This window comes from Oncorhynchus kisutch, linkage group LG18 (genome assembly GCF_002021735.2).
Source record: "Oncorhynchus kisutch isolate 150728-3 linkage group LG18, Okis_V2, whole genome shotgun sequence".
NCBI classification, from domain to species: Eukaryota; Metazoa; Chordata; class Actinopteri; order Salmoniformes; family Salmonidae; genus Oncorhynchus; species Oncorhynchus kisutch.
This window is the reverse complement of record NC_034191.2, coordinates 77,587,614-77,607,865: the sequence shown is the minus strand read 5'-3', so window position 1 is coordinate 77,607,865 and position 20,252 is coordinate 77,587,614. Positions and strand designations below refer to the sequence as shown.

Below are 20,252 nucleotides of genomic sequence, written 5' to 3'. Positions count from 1 at the left end.
TCAGCTGTCCGGGTGGCTGGTCTCAGACGATCCTGCAGGTGATGAAGCCAGGTTCTCTTCAGCTAGGTTCTCTATAGCACCAAAACTATTTATTCTGAACTTGAATGATTAGATGCCGCCCGCTAAGATGTTGTAAATGCAAAAGATTACATCTGCTCTCCACATTCCTTTTGGGCTTTCATTGGATGCTGTGACTGAGGAGGAGTGTTTAGTGTCCAAGTCACTGACCTTGTCACTGAGTCACAGCTGTCAGACTGACTTCAGACAATAACAAATGCCTTTGTTAGCCACATCCTCAAGAGTATGATTTACACAACCATCTGAAAACCAGCCTTTTACTGGCTTCTTCCCATAGAAACCCAACCTAGAGAATTCCACCCTCAACTATTTAGCCTAACTAAAGGCATTTAGTCCTCTGTGGACAAGCCGAAGAGTTTAGTTTTTTTTAAATCCTCCAGTCTTTATATTTTTCAAAGGGAAGTGTTTTCAAAAGTAAAGGTGGACCCAGCTGTATGTAGTACATCTGTGCTGGACAGAGCCTCAGCCCAGTCCTGGCTAAATTCCCAATCTGGCCGTCATACCATCATGGCCACTTAATCATCCCTAGTTTACAATTGGCTCATTCACCCCCCCACCCTCCTCTCCCCTGTAACTATTCCCCAGGTCATTGCTGTAAATGAGAATGTGTTCTCAGTCAACTTACCTGGTAAAATAAATACAAAATAAAAAGTCTAGGGCTGTGATGGTAATAATGAATCTAGGGCTGTGATGGTAATAATGAATCTAGGGCTGTGACGGTAATGAGTCTAGGGCTGTGACGGTAATGAATCTAGGGCTGTGACGGTAATAATGAATCTAGGGCTGTGACGGTAATAATGAATCTAGGGCTGTGACGGTAATAATGAATCTAGGGCTGTGACGGTAATAATGAATCTAGGGCTGTGACTGTAATAATGAATCTAGGGCCGTGACGGTAATAATGAATCTAGGGCTGTGACGGTAATAATGAATCTAGGGCCGTGACGGTAATAATGAATCTAGGGCCGTGACGGTAATAATGAATCTAGGGCCGTGACGGTAATAATGAATCTAGGGCCGTGACGGTAATGAGTCTAGGGCTGTGATGGTAATAATGAATCTAGGGCTGTGACGGTAATGAATCTAGGGCTGTGACGGTAATAATGAATCTAGGGCCGTGACGGTAATCACATTTTGTCATGCAAATAACTGCCGGATTCACGGTAATCAGTTAATTAACATAAACACATTTAGCATCTCCTGGCCTGCACACATGCCAATGATTTATTATTTTATTTGACCTTTATTTAATTAGGCAAGTCAGTTAAGAAGACATTTTTATTTTCAATGACGGCCTAAGAACAGTGGGTTAACTGCCTTGTTCAGGGGCACTGATGCAGACCTTTGGAAAATCGACATTTAAAAAGTCTAATAAAACCATGTCATATAGCCTACACCTTCACAATAAATCCATGTAATGTAGCCTACACCTTCACAATAAATCCATGTAATGTAGTCTACACCTTCACAATAAATCCATGTAATGTAGCCTACACCTTCACAATAAATCCATGTAATATAGTCTACACCTTCACAATAAATCCATGATTTATTTTAGACTGGTCTAAAGAAACATGATATGAAGAAAATGTAGTCTATTTTCAGAAGAGCAGAATAGCATACTTGGCATACTTTTACAAGTATTTCGCTAGACCTGCACTAACATCTGCTAAATACGTGTATGTGATCAATACATTCGATTTGATGGTAAGCCCTGGTCTGGCAAAATGCTGTGGAATACACTCATTCATTTAGCAGATAATATTTGCTTAGAATTCCCTGGCATTATATTAAATTATACTGGAAAAAGTCAATAAATCTATGGATCTCACATGACTGGGCAGGGGTACAGCCATGGGTGGGCCTGGGAGGGCATAGGCCCACCCACTTGGGAGCCAGTCCCAGCCATTTAAAATGTGTTTTTCCCCACAAAAGGGCTTCATTACCGACAGAAATACACCTCAGTTTTATCAGCTGTCCGGGTGGCTGGTCTCAGACGATCCTGCAGGTGATGAAGCCAGATGTGTAGGTCCTGGGTTGGCGTGGTTACACGTGGTCTGCGGTTGTGAGACTGGTTGGATGTACTGCCAAATTATCTAAAATGACATTGGAGGTGGCTTAAGGTAGAGAAAATAACATTTTCTGGCCAAGGCTCTGGGTGACATTCCTGCAGTCAGCATGCCAACTGCACACTCCCCTTAACTTGAGACTGTGGCATTGTGTTGTGTGACAAAACGACTAATTTTAGAGTGACCTTTTATTGTCCCCAACACAAGGTGCACCTGTGTAATGATCATGCTGTTTAATCAGCTTCTTGATATGCCAGACCTGTCAGATGGATTATCTTGGCAAAGGAGAAATGCTCACTAAGAGGGATGTAAACAAATTTGTGCACAACATTTGAGAGGAATAAGATTTTTGTGCGTTTGAAACATTTCTGGGATCTTTTATTTCAGTAAAAAAATTAAAGGAGAGCCGCACGCTCTAGGACCTCAGATGCAAAAATATTTATGTCCAACGTTTGGACAGACAAGCTGTCTTCATCAGGGTGACAAACACTGCGGGATGACTCATTTACAGAGAGGGGGAAAAGTATATGATCCCATGCTGATTTTGTACGTTTGCCACTGACAAAGAAATGATCGGTCTATAATTTTAATGGTAGGTTTATTTGAACAGTGAGAGAAAGAATAACAACAAAAAAATCCTGAAAAACTCATGTAAAAAAAATGTTAAAAAGAAACGTCTCTTTTTCAGGACCCTGTCTTTCAAAGATAATTTGTAAAGATCCAAATAACTTCACAGATCTTCATTGTAAAGGGTTTAAACACTCTTTGCAATGCTTGTTCAATTAACCATAAACAATTAATGAACATGCACCTGTGGATGTTCGGCTTACAGAAGGTTAGGAATTTAAGGTCACAGTTAGGCCAACTTAGGACACTAAAGAGGGCTTTCTACTGACTCTGAAAACACCAAAAGAAAGATGCCCAGGGTCCCTGCTCATTTGCGTGAATGTGCCTTAGGCATGTCGCAAGGAGGCATGAGGACTGCAGATGTGGCCAGGGCAATAAATTGCAATGTCTGTACTGTGAGACGCCTAAGACAGCGCTACAGGGAGACAGGACAGACAGCTGATCGTTCTCGCAGTGGCAGACCACTTGTAACAACACCTGCACAGGATCGGTACATCCGAACATCACACCTGCGGGACAGGTACAGGATGGCAACAACAACTGCCGAGTTACACCAGGAATGCACCATCCCTCCATCAGTGCTCACCATCCCTCCATCAGTGCTGGTACCCTTCCTGCGGGCTCATCCTGACATGACCCTACAGCATGACAATGCCACCAGCCATTCTGCTGGTTCTGTGTGTGATTTCCTGCAAGACAGTAATGTCAGTGTTGTGCCATGGCTAGCGAAGAGCCCGGATCTCATTCCCATTGAGCACGTCTGGGACCTGTTGGATCGAAGGGTGAGGGCTAGAGCCATTCCCCCCAGAAATGTCTGGGAACTTGCAGGTTGTGGGAGAGTGGGGTAACATCTCACAGCAAGAACTGGCAAACCTGGTGCAATCCATGAGGAGGAGATGCACTGCAGTACTTAATGCAGCTGCTGGCCAAACCACATACAGACTTACTTTTGATTTTGACCCCCCCTTTGTTCAGGGACACATTATTACATTTCTGTTAGTCACATGTCTGTGGAACTTGTTCAGTTTATGTCTCAGTTGTTGAATCTTGTCATGTTCATACAAATATTTACACATGTTAGATTTGCTGAAAACACACGCAGTTGACAGTGAGATGATGTTTATTTTTTTGCTGAGTTTATATGCTTAATTTAGAGTTATATAACTTTAGTTGTGATACAAACATTGGGCTATATGTGGTGATATTAATAAATGTTAAGGCTACATGATGCGACTCTAGTGATGATTTGATGATGCATAAAGTGCTCTGTTTTCTTTTTTTGTCGTGCAGGCTGCACACACTTCATCAGTCTCTCATTCAAAATCTGACAAGTACTTGATAATGCCTCGAATTTCCCGGCAGATTCCCTTCGTGTGCCCCCTATAAAATTCCATGTCTTTTGCTGAAGATAATAATTAGAATTCCCTGCTCCCGGCTGCGTGCTCCGAAGCACCTCTTACTCACATGGCTCTCTGATATCTCAATTCTTATTAGCCCATGCCCGTCACATGATCGGGTCTTTCGCACAGGCTACAAGTGAAGACAGAAACATCAGGGATGCAACTGTGCACGTCCTTATTGAATTCCGAGGTGCATATTGAAGATATAAGAACTGTCCACATTTACTTAACAGAAAAAGCACTCGCCTATGTCAATCTACTATCCCTCGTAGTACAAAAGTTGACATTCTGTGCAATACATAAATGGTTCAAACATAGTCTGGGACAGTTGTGGGATGCGATATATCAAATTAAGGTACATTCAGTAGCTGGTTGAGAGAATGCCAAGTGTGCAAAGCTGTCATCAAGGCAAATGGTGGCTATTTTGAAGAATCTCGATTAGAATTTTGATTTGTTTAACACTTTTTTTGATTACTACATGAAGCCATGTGTTATTTCATAGTTTTTCTGTCTTCACTCTTATTCTACAATGTAGAAAATAGTAAAAAAAATCAATTAAAAAATACCTTGAATGAGTAGGGTGTGTCCAAACTTTTGACTAGTACTGTATATATTATATATTTAACAAGACTAAAAACACCATGACCTTATTACATCACGAACTTGGCTGTTTTGTTGTAGTTGTTTTTCACAGAAATATACTGTCCAGTACGTTGTGTTTTTCCCCCCATTGATGTAGGTTCTCTAGAGTTCCAAACCAACTCCATTTCATTCCGTCCGTTTCCACTCCTGCCCCGACAACATGACAATAACGTTCAGCATGGTGGCGTTAGGCAGGCATGACTGCACTGGGTGTTTTCTCTTCGCTAGTCAGATCTATCCCTCTTGGCTTCCCAGTCGCTGTCACGCTATCGCAGTATTTTACATGATGCAGGCTAGTGACACTGCTCTCAGGAGAAAGCACAGTACTGTACACAGTATTTTACATGATGCAGGCTAGTGACACTGCTCTCAGGAGAAATCACAGTATTTTACACAGTATTTTACATGATGCAGGCTAGAGACACTGCTCTCAGGAGAAAGCACAGTACTGTACACAGTACTGTACACAGTATTTTACATGATGCAGGCTAGTGACACTGCTCTCAGGAGAAATCACCTTATTTTACACAGTATTTTACATGATGCAGGCTAGAGACACTGCTCTCAGGAGAAAGCACAGTATTGTGCATGTATTGTACACAGTATTGTACACAGTATTGTACACAGTATTGTACACAGTATTGTGCATGTATTGTACACAGTATTGTACACAGTATTGTACACAGTATTGTACACAGTATTGTACATGTATTGTACACAGTATTGTACACAGTATTGTACATGTATTGTACACAGTATTGTACACAGTATTGTACACAGTATTGTACACAGTATTGTACATGTATTGTACACAGTATTGTACACAGTATTGTACATGTATTGTACACAGTATTGTACATGTATTGTACACAGTATTGTACATGTATTGTACACAGTATTGTACACAGTATTGTACACAGTATTGTGCATGTATTGTACACAGTATTGTACACAGTATTGTACATGTATTGTACACAGTATTGTACATGTATTGTACACAGTATTGTACACAGTATTGTACACAGTATTGTACACAGTATTGTGCATGTATTGTACACAGTATTGTACACAGTATTGTACATGTATTGTACACAGTATTGTACACAGTATTGTACACAGTATTGTACACAGTATTGTGCATGTATTGTACACAGTATTGTACACAGTATTGTACATGTATTGTACACAGTATTGTACACAGTATTGTACATGTATTGTACACAGTATTGTACATGTATTGTACACAGTATTGTACACAGTATTGTACATGTATTGTACACAGTATTGTACACAGTATTGTACACAGTATTGTGCATGTATTGTACACAGTATTGTACATGTATTGTACACAGTATTTTACATGATGCAGGCTAGCGACACTCCTCTCAGGAGAGGAAAGGCAGGACGCCCCCGTCCATCCATCCATCCATATGAACATACAGTAAAGACAGCCTGAGACATATGACTGCTGTTCAATGAGAGCAGTAAGTCAACCTTCAAGACCATTGTGTTTCACTGTGTTTCACTGTGTTTGTGGTCAATCCCATTTCAATTCCAGTCAATTCTGGAAGTGGAGTGAAATTCAAATTTCTCTTCAATGCTTTTCAATGAGGAAAATTTGAAATTGGAATTGGACTTTTGGTTTACTTTCTAAATTGACCAGGTGTTGACTGAGGACAGTCTCACACCATTTAACTTCATCTGCGTGTGCAATGAGGGTACAAAAAGGAGCATGTGGTTGAGGTTTCGAGTTTCACGCTCTAAGGCTTGTATGAGTGGAGCGAAGGTCAGGGAAGGATTTTTAGGTGAGTGTTTACTCAAAGTCCACCCGTGGCAACTTGGCCCACTTCCAGAGGTCAGTCACGCTCCGACTTCTCGACGGCTACCGAAGTCACCCCAGCCTCCCGAAGTCATCATTCGTTAGACCTGTTTACCAGAGATTTGGCTGGCTCTGGACTTTTCCACTGCAAATCTCTCAGTTCAAATAACCTTTCCTGGTCCTGGCAAATACACTCCCCTTACTTAAGTCAATACCATTGTACTTCAATTGTATATAAATGTGAGGTTTGTTGCGTTGGCCTGGAAACAATACAACACAACATTTGTATCACTGTCTACAGTCTACACTGTTTCTACCTAGCAGCAATGCTTCATTTAATTGTCTCTGCTACACATTTAGAATCTAAAGTTGTATTGTCATATCCTCTTACAGAACGTAACGAAGCCATTGCTCCAGTGTTTTAGTGCATTGACTGTAAACAAATCAAATACATTTTAGGTGTAGACCTTACAGTGAAATGCTTACAAGCCCTTAACCATTAATGCTGGAAAAAAGTGTTACGGCAAACAAATGTAATAAAATAAACAAACTAAAAGTAACAAATAATTAAACAGTAGCAGTAAAATAACAAGAGAGGCTATATACAGGGTCAAGAGTCAATGTGGAGGGGCACCGGTTAGTCGAGGTAATTGAGGTAAGATGTACACGTAGTTAGAGTTAGACTGACTATGCATCAATCGTAAACAGAGAGTAGCAGCAGTGTAGAAGAGGGGTCTGGTAGCCCTTTGATTAGCTGTTCAGGAGTCTTATGGCTTGGGGTTAGAAGCTGTTAAGAAGCCTCTTGGACCTTGACTTGCCACTCTGTGTCACGCCCTGGTCTTAGTATTTTGTGTTTATATATTTATTTGGTCAGGCCAGGGTGTGACATGGGGTTATTTTGTGTTGTGTTGTGGTATTGGGGGTTTTAGTAGGTATTGGGATTGTGGCTGAGTAGGGGTGTCTAGCATAGTCTATGGCTGCCTGAGGCAGTTCTCAATCAGAGTCAGGTGATTCTCGTTGTCTCTGATTGGGAACCATATTTAGGTCGCCTGGGTTTCACTGTGTGTTTTGTGGGTGATTGTTCCTGTCTCTGTCTTTGTACCAGATAGGGCTGTTTCGGTTGTCATTATTTCATTTCGTTAGTTTTGTAGTTTCTGTATGTATAGGTTTTCCTTCATTAAAATATATCATGAATCATCATCACGCTGCATTTTGGTCCGATCCTTGTTCTACCTCTTCATCAGAGGAGGAGATAGAAGAGAGCCGTTACACTCTGGTACCGCTTGCCGTGTGGTAGCAGAGAGAACAGTCTATGACTGGGGTGGCTGGAGTCTGACAGTTGACAGCAGCCAAGAGGGGGGGCTGATGTGGGCGTGTCATCTTGATGTGGGCGTGTCATCTTCATGCACTCCTTTCTCTCAGAGAGGACCCTCTATTCCCTATGGGTCCTGGTCAAAAGTAGTGCACTACATAGGGAATGGGGCACCATTTGGGACACAACACACTCGCTGTGTGTTCTTCATACCAGACCAGGCCCCTGCACCTGCATCATCCCAGTCCACATTCAAAGTGGGTCAGAGCCACAAAGCAGACGGTTGTAACAGTGAGAAAGGGGCCAGCTCGGGTTCTGGGGACGGGGGGATGACTTCATCCTGTAGAAATGCCAAGGAGACAAAGGGATGTTCAGCTCCCAACGATAACAAGTGTGCCGGTTTCAGAATCACTGGAACACCCCTCTCTTTCTCTCTCTCATCCACGCCATCAGACACACCTCTCACTGAGATGAAAGGGTTTCACGGGGGGGGGGGGGGTTGTGTAAATACGCTGCTTGTACGTTGGTTCCTTTGATTTGTAACGCCATTGATCTCTACTGAGATGCACTGGGATTACTTCATTTAGTTTCACAAGACTTGAAATTCAAAACGTTCATTGCGGCTTTGTGTCGTTCTTGTGATAGAAAGACGGTATCGGCCTATTGGGTCAGTGAAACTAGGTCCTATAGTCAACTTCGCATTAACAAATGAAAGACTGCCTTCGGTTACCATAGTCCCAGTTACCATGGTTACGGTTACCACGGTTAAAAAGGCTTTTTATAATAACTTTGATGGTGAATAAATAAACCTACTCTACTGTAAATGGCATGAGGCTTTTCCAGTCTACCGTATTCTCTGAACCAGAATGATTACAATCTCTCAGTGAAACATGACTGTTAACGCAACGTCCTCTTCTCCTCAGGGGGAAGTTCGCCGTGGTGAGGAAGTGTGTGGAGAAGTGCACGGGGCAGGAGTACGCCGCCAAGTTCATGAGGAAGAGGAGGAAGGGCCAGGACTGCAGGCTGGAGATCATCCACGAGGTGGCCGTTCTGGAGCTCGCCACGGCCAGCCAGCGGGTGGTCAACCTGCACCAGGTCTACGAGATGGCCTCCGAGATGGTGCTCGTCCTCCAGTTGTGAGTATAGCACTATGCCAATATGTCGTGGGAACAATGCCACGCCCTCAGCGTTACGGTGCAGAGATGATGCAGACACGTGAAGAGGTCTGCCCCTCTTTCAGTTGTTTTAATCCTCTTCAGACATGGACAGCATCTGGTTATGTACGTACTGTGTATCTCAGTAGTCTCAATATGACTCCATCTCCTTCATCTACACTGATCTGAAGAAAGAGGATAGGTGATGGGATCTCATACCCAGTGTTATTCAGGTCATGGAAAAGGAAGCTCAACTCCTACGTATCACTTTTGACCCACAGATTGTATGAGACAGGCTCGCGGGCACAGCAGACTGATCTCCTAGCACAGCAGACTGATCTCCCAGCACAGCAGACTGATCTCCTAGCACAGCAGACTGATCTCCCAGCACAGCAGACTGATCTCCTAGCACAGCAGACTGATCTCCCAGCACAGCAGACTGATCTCCCAGCACAGCAGACTGATCTCCCAGCACAGCAGACTGATCTCCCAGCACTACAGACTGATCTCCCAGCACAGCAGACTGATCTCCCAGCACAGCAGACTGATCTCCTAGCACAGCAGACTGATCTCCCAGCACAGCAGACTGATCTCCCAGCACAGCAGGCTGATCTCCTAGCACAGCAGACTGATCTCCCAGCACAGCAGACTGATCTCCCAGCACAGCAGACTGATCTCCTAGCACAGCAGGCTGATCTCCTAGCACAGCAGGCTGATCTCCTAGCACAGCAGGCTGATCTCCTAGCACAGCAGGCTGATCTCCTAGCACAGCAGACTGATCTCCTAGCACAGCAGACTGATCTCCTAGCACAGCAGACTGATCTCCCAGCACAGCAGACTGATCTCCCAGCACAGCAGACTGATCTGCTAGCACAGCAGACTGATCTGCTAGCACAGCAGACTGATCTCCCAGCACAGCAGACTGATCTCCCAGCACAGCAGACTGATCTCCTAGCACAGCAGACTGATCTCCTAGCACAACAGACTGATCTCCTAGCACAGCAGACTGATCTCCTAGCTTCCTGCCTCCTCACCGGGCTGGTGAATAATAAAAAGCTCATGACCCAGATGGTTCATTGAAAGGCAGCAGGTCCACAGCAAGTCATTAAATATTGAGACTGCAGTGAAACCCTGTCCTCCATGACTATCCCTCTGTCCTGTACACAGAGAGAGAGAGGACTGAGAGAAGGAGAATGACAGTACAGGAGAGGGGGGGTACTGTACATAGGCAAGGATAAATAATTGCAGGACTAGGATAAACACAAATAAAACATTAATGATTGTGTCAGTGACTTATGTCACTGGATAGAGAGAGGGAGGGAGGGCCAGAGAGGCCTCCCTGGATAGAGAGAGGGAGGGAGGGCCAGAGAGGCCTCCCTGGATAGAGAGAGGGAGGGAGGGACAGAGAGGCCTCCCTGGATAGAGAGAGGGAGGGAGGGACAGAGAGGCCTCCCTGGATAGAGGGAGGGCGGGACAGAGGCCTCCCTGGATAGAGGGAGGGAGGGAGGGAGAGAAAGGCCTCCCTGGATAGAGGGAGGGAGGGACAGAGGCCTCCCTGGATAGAGGGAGGGAGGGCGAGAGAGGCCTCCCTGGATAGAGGGAGGGAGGGCGAGAGAGGCCTCCCTGGATAGAGGGAGGGAGGGCGAGAGAGGCCTCCCTGGATAGAGGGAGGGAGGGACAGAGGCCTCCCTGGATGGATGGAGGGAGGGAGGGAGAGGCCTCCCTGGATAGAGAGAGGGAGGGCGAGAGAGGCCTCCCTGGATAGAGGGAGGGAGGGCGAGAGAGGCCTCCCTGGATAGAGGGAGGGAGGGACAGAGAGGCCTCCCTGGATAGAGGGAGGGAGGGACAGAGAGGCCTCCCTGGATAGAGGGAGGGAGGGACAGAGAGGCCTCCCTGGATAGAGGGAGGGAGGGACAGAGAGGCCTCCCTGGATAGAGTGAGGGAGGGACAGAGAGGCCTCCCTGGATAGAGTGAGGGAGGGACAGAGAGGCCTCCCTGGATAGAGAGGGGGAGGGAGAGACAGAGAGGCCTCCCTGGATAGAGAGAGGGAGGGAGGGACAGAGAGGCCTCCCTGGATAGAGGGAGGGACAGAGAGGCCTCCCTGGATAGAGAGAGGGAGGACGAGAGAGGCCTCCCTGGATAGAGGTAGGGAGTGAGGGGCCTCCCTGGATAGAGGGAGGGAGGGCCAGAGAGGCCTCCCTGGATAGAGGGAGGGAGGGACAGAGAGGCCTCCCTGGATAGAGAGAGGGAGGGACGGACAGAGAGGCCTCCCTGGCTAGAGAGAGGGAGGAACAGAGGCCTCCCTGGATAGAGGGAGGGAGGGACAGAGAGGCCTCCCTGGATAGAGAGAGGGAGGGAGGGACAGAGAGGCCTCCCTGGATAGAGAGAGGGAGGGAGGGACAGAGAGGCCTTCCTGGATAGATAGAGAGAGGGAGGGAGGGACAGAGAGGCCTTCCTGGATAGAGAGAGGGAGGGAGGGACAGAGAGGCCTCCCTGGATAGAGAGAGGGAGGGAGGGACAGAGAGGCCTCCCTGGATAGAGAGAGGGAGGGAGGGCCAGAGAGGCCTCCCTGGATAGAGAGAGGGAGGGAGGGCCAGAGAGGCCTCCCTGGATAGAGAGAGGGAGGGAGGGACAGAGAGGCCTCCCTGGATAGAGAGAGGGAGGGAGGGACAGAGAGGCCTCCCTGGATAGAGGGAGGGCGGGACAGAGGCCTCCCTGGATAGAGGGAGGGAGGGAGAGAAAGGCCTCCCTGGATAGAGGGAGGGAGGGACAGAGGCCTCCCTGGATAGAGGGAGGGAGGGCGAGAGAGGCCTCCCTGGATAGAGGGAGGGAGGGCGAGAGAGGCCTCCCTGGATAGAGGGAGGGAGGGACAGAGGCCTCCCTGGATGGATGGAGGGAGGGAGGGAGGGACAGAGGCCTCCCTGGATAGAGAGAGGGAGGGAGGGAGGGACCGAGGCCTCCCTGGATAGAGGGAGGGACCGAGGCCTCCCTGGATAGAGGGAGGGACAGAGGCCTCCCTGGATAGAGGGAGGGACAGAGGCCTCCCTGGATAGAGGGAGGGAGGGCGAGAGATGCCTCCCTGGATAGAGGGAGGGAGAGAGAGTGAGGCCTCCTTGGATAGAGAGAGAGAGGGAGGGAGAGAGAGTGAGGCCTCCTTGGATAGGGAGAGGGAGGCCTCCCTGGATAGAGGGAGGGGAGGGACAGAGAGCACTCCCTGGATAGAGAGAGGGAGACCTCCCTGGATAGAGCGAGGGAGGGGAAGCGGGAGAGACAGAGCGAGTAAAAAATCCTAGGCCATAGAGAGCAGTAATCCAGTCCCAAAGACCAGGGCAATACTCCCCATGCCTCAGTGAGCACTGGCTATTTCAACAACGTGCCATCCCCCCTCTTCTCTTCCTCTCTGCTCATCTCCACTGGATGGGGCACACAGACACAGACACACACAGGCATTGTGTTGGGGACTGGGTTTCTCCTGTGTCACATGCTGACATTGAACTTTGGGTTTGTTAGGGTGAGAGATTTGTCAGGGATCCATCACACTGATTGGCTGATTGGTTTCCCAGACAGGATCCATACTGGTCACCAGGCTCTTTGGGTTCAAACTCACTGCAGATGAAAAACTATTAGCACTCTGCACCTAACCAATAATAACATCTGAGTCATCAAGTCAAACTATTTGGCTTTTTTCTATTACAATATTGGAATACTAAAATATGAACACACTTTAATTAAGAGCTTATCATTCTAAACAGTCCTTTCAATATATCAAAAACATGTTTATGAGTGGTAGAGAGATACCAGTGTTGTTGACCAATGAGACCTGACCTGGTTCTCATGTGACCCCTGTGTGTGTGTGAAAGACTTTCCTGTGGTGTGGAGAGATAGAGGGAGAGGTCACAGCATCTAGTCCGACAGAACTTCCCTCTCTTCTCCCTGCCTGCCTGCCCGTGGAAACTACCCCTCCACTACTGTTTCTACATGTGCATACACTCTTGAGTGTGTCCCTCCTTCCCTTGAGTCTATTCTCTCCTCCCACAGGGCAGTTTGACTGACTGCTGCAGCTCTCGCTCTTTCTCTTTCTCTCTCTTATATATATATATATATATACCATGGGAATGCCCTAACTCTGCCCTAAAGGATGCCCTAACTCTGCCCTAAAGAATTCCCTAAAGGATGCCCTAACTCTGCCCTAAAGAATGCCATAAAGGATGCCCTAGAGAATGCCATAAAGGATGCCCTAACTCTGCCCTAAAGAATGCCCTAACTCTGCCCTAAAGGATGCCCTAACTCTGCCCTAAAGGATGCCCTAAAGAATGCCCTAAAGGATGCCCTAACTCTGCCCTAAAGAATGCCCTAAAAAATGCCCTAAAGGATGCCCTAACTCTGCCCTAAAGGATGCCCTAACTCTGCCCTAAAGGATGCCCTAAAGAACGCCCTAAATCTGCCCTAAATAATGCCCTAAAGAATGCCCTAAAGGATGCCCTAACTCTGCCCTAAAGAATGCCCTAAAGGATGCCCTAAAGAATGCCCTAACTCTGCCCTAAAGAATGCCCTAACTCTGCCCTAAAGAATGCCCTAAAGGATGCCCTAACTCTGCCCTAAAGAATGCCCTAAAGAATGCCCTAGAGAATGCCATAAAGTATGCCCTAACTCTGCCCTAAAGAATGCCCTAACTCTGCCCTAAAGGGATGCCCTAACTCTGCCCTAAAGAACACCCTAAATCTGCCCTAAATAATGCCCTAAAGAATGCCCTATCTCTGCCTTAAAGGATGCCCTAACTCTGCCCTAAAGAATGCCCTAACTCTGCCCTAACTCTGCCCTAAAGAATGCCCTAACTCTGCCCTAAAGGATGCCCTAACTCAGCCCTAAAGGATGCCCTAACTCTGCCCTAAAGAATACCCTAACTCTGCCCTAAAGGATGCCCCAACTCTACCCTAAAGAATTCCCTAAAGGATGCCCTAACTCTGCCCTAAAGAATGCCCTAACTGCCCTAAAGAATGCCCTAACTCTGCCCTAAAGAATGCCCTAACTCTGCCCTAAAGAGCACATCATAGAACCTATGGGTTTTAATGGAGACAATGCACCTTCCTTTCTCCACCACACCAAGCTGCTCCTTCAATACAACAACTAGTTTTGGCAAACCAAATGCATAGCCGGAGCCCTGAGCTAGAGACAATCATTGACTTTATCATTTTTTGGGGACAGTATCATCCCGTTAAAATAGCCCGGTATACAGTATATACAGTATTACACCTAAGCCTAATATATAGTACATCTCACACACAATGTGAAATGGCTTCTTGATTTCCCAACAAAGGTCCCAAACTCCCTGTACAGTGTAGTAGCCTACTGCGTTGCATGTTATCTGTGGCTGGCTTGGCGTCCCCCAATGAATCAGACTAAAACAGCTTTAAGTGAACCCATGTGGTGTCCAAGCCTGCCCTGAACTAGCCTAGAGGGTAGGAGAGGGGTTAGCGTTAGCAGGGAGATAATTGGTTGTCCTGCTAGATTAGCATCCTAAACTAATGCCAAGGACACCACACTGCATGACCTCTGCATGACCTCAGCTAACAGTCACTCCAGTCCATGTGGAGCCCCTCTGTGACTTGACCGCTCACCTGAACAAGACTAGAACATTCTGTGTGTGGGGGATGCTACTATCTCAATGACCTCTGCATGACCTCAGCTAACAGTCACTCCAGTCCATATGGATCCCCTCTGTGACTTGACCGCTCACCTGAACAAGACTAGAACATTCCGTGTGTGGGGGATGCTACTCTCTCAATGACCTCTGCATGACCTCTGCTAACAGTCACTGCAGTCCATATGGATCCCCTCTGTGACTTGACCGCTCACCTGAACAAGACTAGAACATTCCGTGTGTGGGGGATGCTACTCTCTCAATGACCTCTGCATGACCTCTGCATGACCTCTGCTAACAGTCACTCCAGTCCATATGGAGCCCCTCTGTGACTTGACCGCTCACCTGAACAAGACTAGAACATTCCGTGTGTGGGGGATGCTACTCCCTCAATGGGCCGCTACTGGAATGACCCCTCTTTAGGACGTTAGAGTGCTCTATATTTCTCCATGTTCTTTCTTCTTTTACCTTTTATTTAACTAGGCAAGTCCGTTAAGAACAAATTCTTATTTTCACTGACGGCCTAGGAGACTCATACTTCAGCCTTACAGTGTTGCCTTCGATCCTGATACCAGGTTCAATATTACGATAGTCGATACTCAATACCAAAATGATACCATGGTAAAATAAAAGGTGTATTAGCTAAAGTCCCAGAATGCCACTTGATCCAGACAAATCAACTCAGCTACTGCTCTGTTCAATAGTTGGCCGTCTTTTGAGTTCAATATGATTTATTTTTAAGTTGATAAGACAGTCATGCAAATTTAATGAATCAATTATACAATCATACAATTCATTTGACTTTGGTAAAAACAATCTAACTACATAACATAAGGGTAATCATTTATTTGAATGGTAATTATCTATTGATAAACTGGGTAAATCAAGATTATAGCCTAAGCTTATCCAGAATACAGCTGAATGCATATTGAATAGCAGTGTGTGCATTGAGTTATTGAGCTTGTTTTGCTGCTGATTTCATGGGGCTACAGATGACACTGTTATTTTATTGTACTGTTCAAAAACATTTGGATAGAAGTAGAAATCTCTTCTTTTATAAAAGTGTGCCTTATCTCCTTAAACACAGTAATTAGGTTGTTCATGACAAGGCACACGCCCAGCCCCACAGTCAGTTGAGTTTGGTGAGGAAGAGACGGGACTACCGTAAGTATTTTTGGACATGATGGAGAGACAATTAAGTGAATGAATCAATAAGCTTTGATTTGTTTTATGGTTTGCATATTATCACAAAGAAAGAGTAGTGAATTGATGAAGGCTTTAGCTGAAATGCCTACAAAGCTGGAAGCTACCAGTATCTTCTTCCATTGTAAAGTGTTGTAACCTGTATGGACATTGTTTTGCGAACAGTAATGAAAAGTTTCAACATTTCTACATACCGTGTTGCATTATTCAAGTGTTTTAACTTCTGTGCATCAGAGAACATGATACAGGCCAGACTCCCAGTTCATCATGAGTAGAGAGGTAACATGATACAGTCCAGACTCCCAGTTCATTATGAGTAGAGATCTAACATGATACAGTCCAGACTCCCAGTTCATCATGAGTAGAGAGGTAACATGATACAGTCCAGACTCCCAGTTCATCATGAGTAGAGATCTAACATTATACAGTCCAGACTCCCAGTTCATCACTAGTAGAGAGGTAACATGATACAGTCCAGACTCCCTGTTCATTTTGAGTAGAGAGGTAACATGATACAGTCCAGACTCCCAGTGCAGGCTATGTGGAACAGTCAAGAGGCACGAACGGTGTGCTCGCGCTGTATGGGGCTGTGGTTATAGAATTGATCCTCTCATTTGCTTATACGACGTGAGACCCATTACGTGGTATCAAAGTTTCAGGTATACCGTGCAACAATATAGCTTCATCTATTTCAGTTTGTGAAGAGTGGGATCGGTCAGTTGCATAGCTATAATGGAGCATAGCATTTGCAGGATTACATTTTGTTTGTTGTTTTGTATTAGAATGTAATCTTTTAGAATGGAATATCCCATAATCACTGCTGCACTCCCCCAGTCTTAGTTCCATTGTTGACCTGCTGTTCATTCCTCAGTTTACTCTACCCATCCCCTGCCACAAGACAGACCACCTCTCTACTGTACCACAAGGAAGACACCCAGGAAATCAATAATATTGTCAAAAAAGGAGGAGAGAGAGAGAGAGAGAGAGAGAGAGAGAGAGAGAGAGACGGCGGGAGGCACAGCGGGAGAGGGACGGAGGGAGGGAGACGGCGAGAGACACGGCGGGAGAGGGACGGAGGGAGGGAGACGGAGGGAGAGACACGGCGGGAGAGGGACGGAGGGAGAGGGACGGAGGGAGGGAGACGGAGGGAGAGACACGGCGGGGGAGGGAGACGGCGAGAGACACGGCGGGAGAGGGACGGAGGGAGGGAGACGGAGGGAGAGACACGGCGGGAGAGGGACGGAGGGAGGGAGAGACACGGAGGGAGGGCTTCAGATGAGGGACCGGGAGGGGCATGGGCTACAGGTGAGGGACTGGGAGTGGCATGGGCTACAGGTGAGGGACCGGGAGTGGCATGGGCTACAGATGAGGGACCGGGAGGGGCATGGGCTACAGGTGAGGGACTGGGAGTGGCATGGGCTACAGATGAGGGACCGGGAGGGGCATGGGCTTCAGATGAGGGACCGGGAGGGGCATGGGCTACAGGTGAGGGACCGGGAGTGGCATGGGCTACAGATGAGGGACCGGAAGGGGCATGGGCTACAGGTGAGGGACCGGGAGTGGCATGGGCTACAGATGAGGGACCGGGAGGGGCATGGGCTTCAGATGAGGGACCGGGAGGGGCATGGGCTACAGGTGAGGGACCGGGAGGGGCATGGGCTACAGGTGAGGGACCGGGAGGGGCATGGGCTACAGGTGAGGGACCGGGAGTGGCATGGGCTACAGGTGAGGGACCGGGAGGGGCATGGGCTACAGGTGAGGGACCGGGACCGGGAGGGGCATGGGCAACAGGTGAGGGACCGGGAGGGGCTTGGGCTACAGGTGAGGGACCGGGAGGGGCATGGGCTACAGATGAGGGACCGGGAGGGGCATGGGCTACAGGTGAGGGACCGGGAGGGGCATGGGCTACAGGTGAGGGACCGGGACCGGGAGGGGCATGGGCTACAGGTGAGGGACCGGGAGGGGCATGGGCTACAGATGAGGGACCGGGAGGGGCATGGGCTACAGGTGAGGGACCGGGAGGGGCATGGGCTACAGGTGAGGGACCGGGAGGGGCATGGGCTACAGGTGAGGGACCGGGACCGGGAGGGGCATGGGCTACAGGTGAGGGACCGTGAGGGGCATGGGCTACAGGTGAGGGACCGGGAGTGGCATGGGCTACAGATGAGGGGCGGCCTGAAAGTATAGAGTGCTAATCATGCAATTACAGTATGAGGCGGAAGTGGGGAGGGAAGTCGAATGGGGGGGATTAGCAAGCCAGGGGAAGTGGGGAGGGAAGTCGAATGGGGGGGATTTAGCGAGCCAGGGGAAGTGGGGAGGGAAGTCAAATGGGGGGGGATTAGCGAGCCAGGGTCCAAAGTGCGCTTTTCCAAGCAGGATGGCGAGGGCAGGGGCTGGATGAGGGAGTGTGGCCTCATTGGGCTCTCCTCTGGGCCCCAGCTGGGAGTTCATTATCTCTGTAGTGCTCCACGGTGGCACGCGAGGTTCCGGGCCGTGGCTTCCAGCCCAGAGAAAGAGAGGGAGGAGATGAACAATGAGGGAGGGTTAATCTCATCTCCGGACTGGAGCAAGGGGGATAGCCCCTCCCCAGTGAAGCTACACTGAGCTCTTTCTCTCCTCCTCCATTAATAAAGTGGCTAGTTTTTGTGTTACTAGTTCGAGTGGTGAAACAAAACAGGTTACCAGAAATAGACCAGACGGATCCTGTGTTCAGTTTGGCTGAAATGGGTTGGTGATAAAAGTTGGATCGATCTTTCCCGGCAGTGCATCATTGATTTAATTCATCCATGGCACAGGGAAACATCCTCTCAGGGTTCTTGGCAAGGGGCCCAATACAAATATACAGTAGTGCACGAGAGCACATAGCTTTTGACATAAAGTTTTCCAGGCCTTGTCTAACAAGTGGGGTTCCTTTTAGCAGGCAACATAATGAACATGAACGCTTGTAGAAACAAAACTCATACCACTGACTGGGAGAAATGTTTCCATCCAGGAGGAAGAGAAGGATGGAGGGATGACTTGTTCTCGAGATTTCTCTCTCACTCAGCCTCTCACAGCAGCTTAAAGCTGTGACTTACCCACAGGTCACCTACTGACTGTCACCTGGTCACCTACTGACTGTCACCTGGTCACCTACTGACTGTCACCTACTGACTGTCGCCTAGTCACCTACTGACTGTCGCCTAGTCACCTACTGGCTGTCACCAGGTCACCTACTGACTGTCATCAGGTCACCTACTGACTGTCATCAGATCACCTACTGACTGTCACCTAGTCACCTACTGACTGTCACCTAGTCACCTACTGACTGTCGCCTGGTCACCTACTGACAGTCAGCTGGTCACCTACTGGCTGTCACCTGGTCACCCAATGACTGTCACCTGGTCACCCACTGACTGTCACCTACTGACTGCCACCTAGTCACCTACTGACTCTCACCATCTCACCCACTGACTGTCACCAGGTCACCTACTGACTGTCACCAGGTCACCTACTGACTGCCACCTAGTCACCTACTGATTGCCACCTAGTCACCTACTGACTGCCACCTAGTCAACTAGTGATTGTCACCTAGTCACCTAGTGACTGTCACCTACTGACTGTCACCTACTGACTGTCACCTAGTCACCTACTGACTGTTACCTACTTACTGTCACCTACTGACTGTCACCTAGTCACCAACTGACTGCCACCTGACTGTCACCTCGTCACCTGTCACCTACTGACTGTTACCAGGTCACCTATTGACTGTCACCTACTGACTGTCACCTAGTCACCTACTGACTGCCACCTAGTCACCTACTGACTCTCACCATGTCACCCACTGACTGTCACCAGGTCACCTACTGACTGCCACCTAGTCACCTACTGACTGCCACCTAGTCACCTACTGACTGCCACCTAGTCAACTAGTGATTGTCACCTAGTCACCTAGTGACTGTCACCTACTGACTGTCACCTAGTCACCTACTGACTGTTACCTACTGACTGTCACCTACTGACTGTCACCTAGTCACCAACTGACTGCCACCTGACTGTCACCTGGTCACCTACTGGCTGTCACCTGGTCACCTATTGACTGTCACCTGGTCACCTACTGACTGTCACCTACTGACTGTCACCTACTGACTCTCACCTGGTCACCTACTGACTGTCACCTAGTCACATACTGACTGTCACCTGGTCACCTACTGACTGTCACCTGGTCACCTACTGACTGTCACCTGTTCACCTATGGACTGTCACCTACTGACTGTCACCAGGTCACCTATTGACTGTCACCTACTGACGGTTACCTAGTCACCTAC

At 47.9% G+C, this 20,252-nt stretch overlaps 1 protein-coding gene across 1 annotated transcript in view; it reads left to right on the top strand.

The window, feature by feature from the left end:
• The window catches only part of LOC109909079 (serine/threonine-protein kinase 17A-like), a 76,049-nt gene that overhangs the window by 23,394 nt on the left and 32,403 nt on the right, over positions 1-20,252 (top strand). Inside the window, exon 2 of the mRNA XM_031796855.1 lies at positions 8,871-9,083. Within this exon, the coding sequence (XP_031652715.1) occupies positions 8,871-9,083 (213 nt within the window). The remainder of the gene's footprint in view (positions 1-8,870; positions 9,084-20,252) is intronic.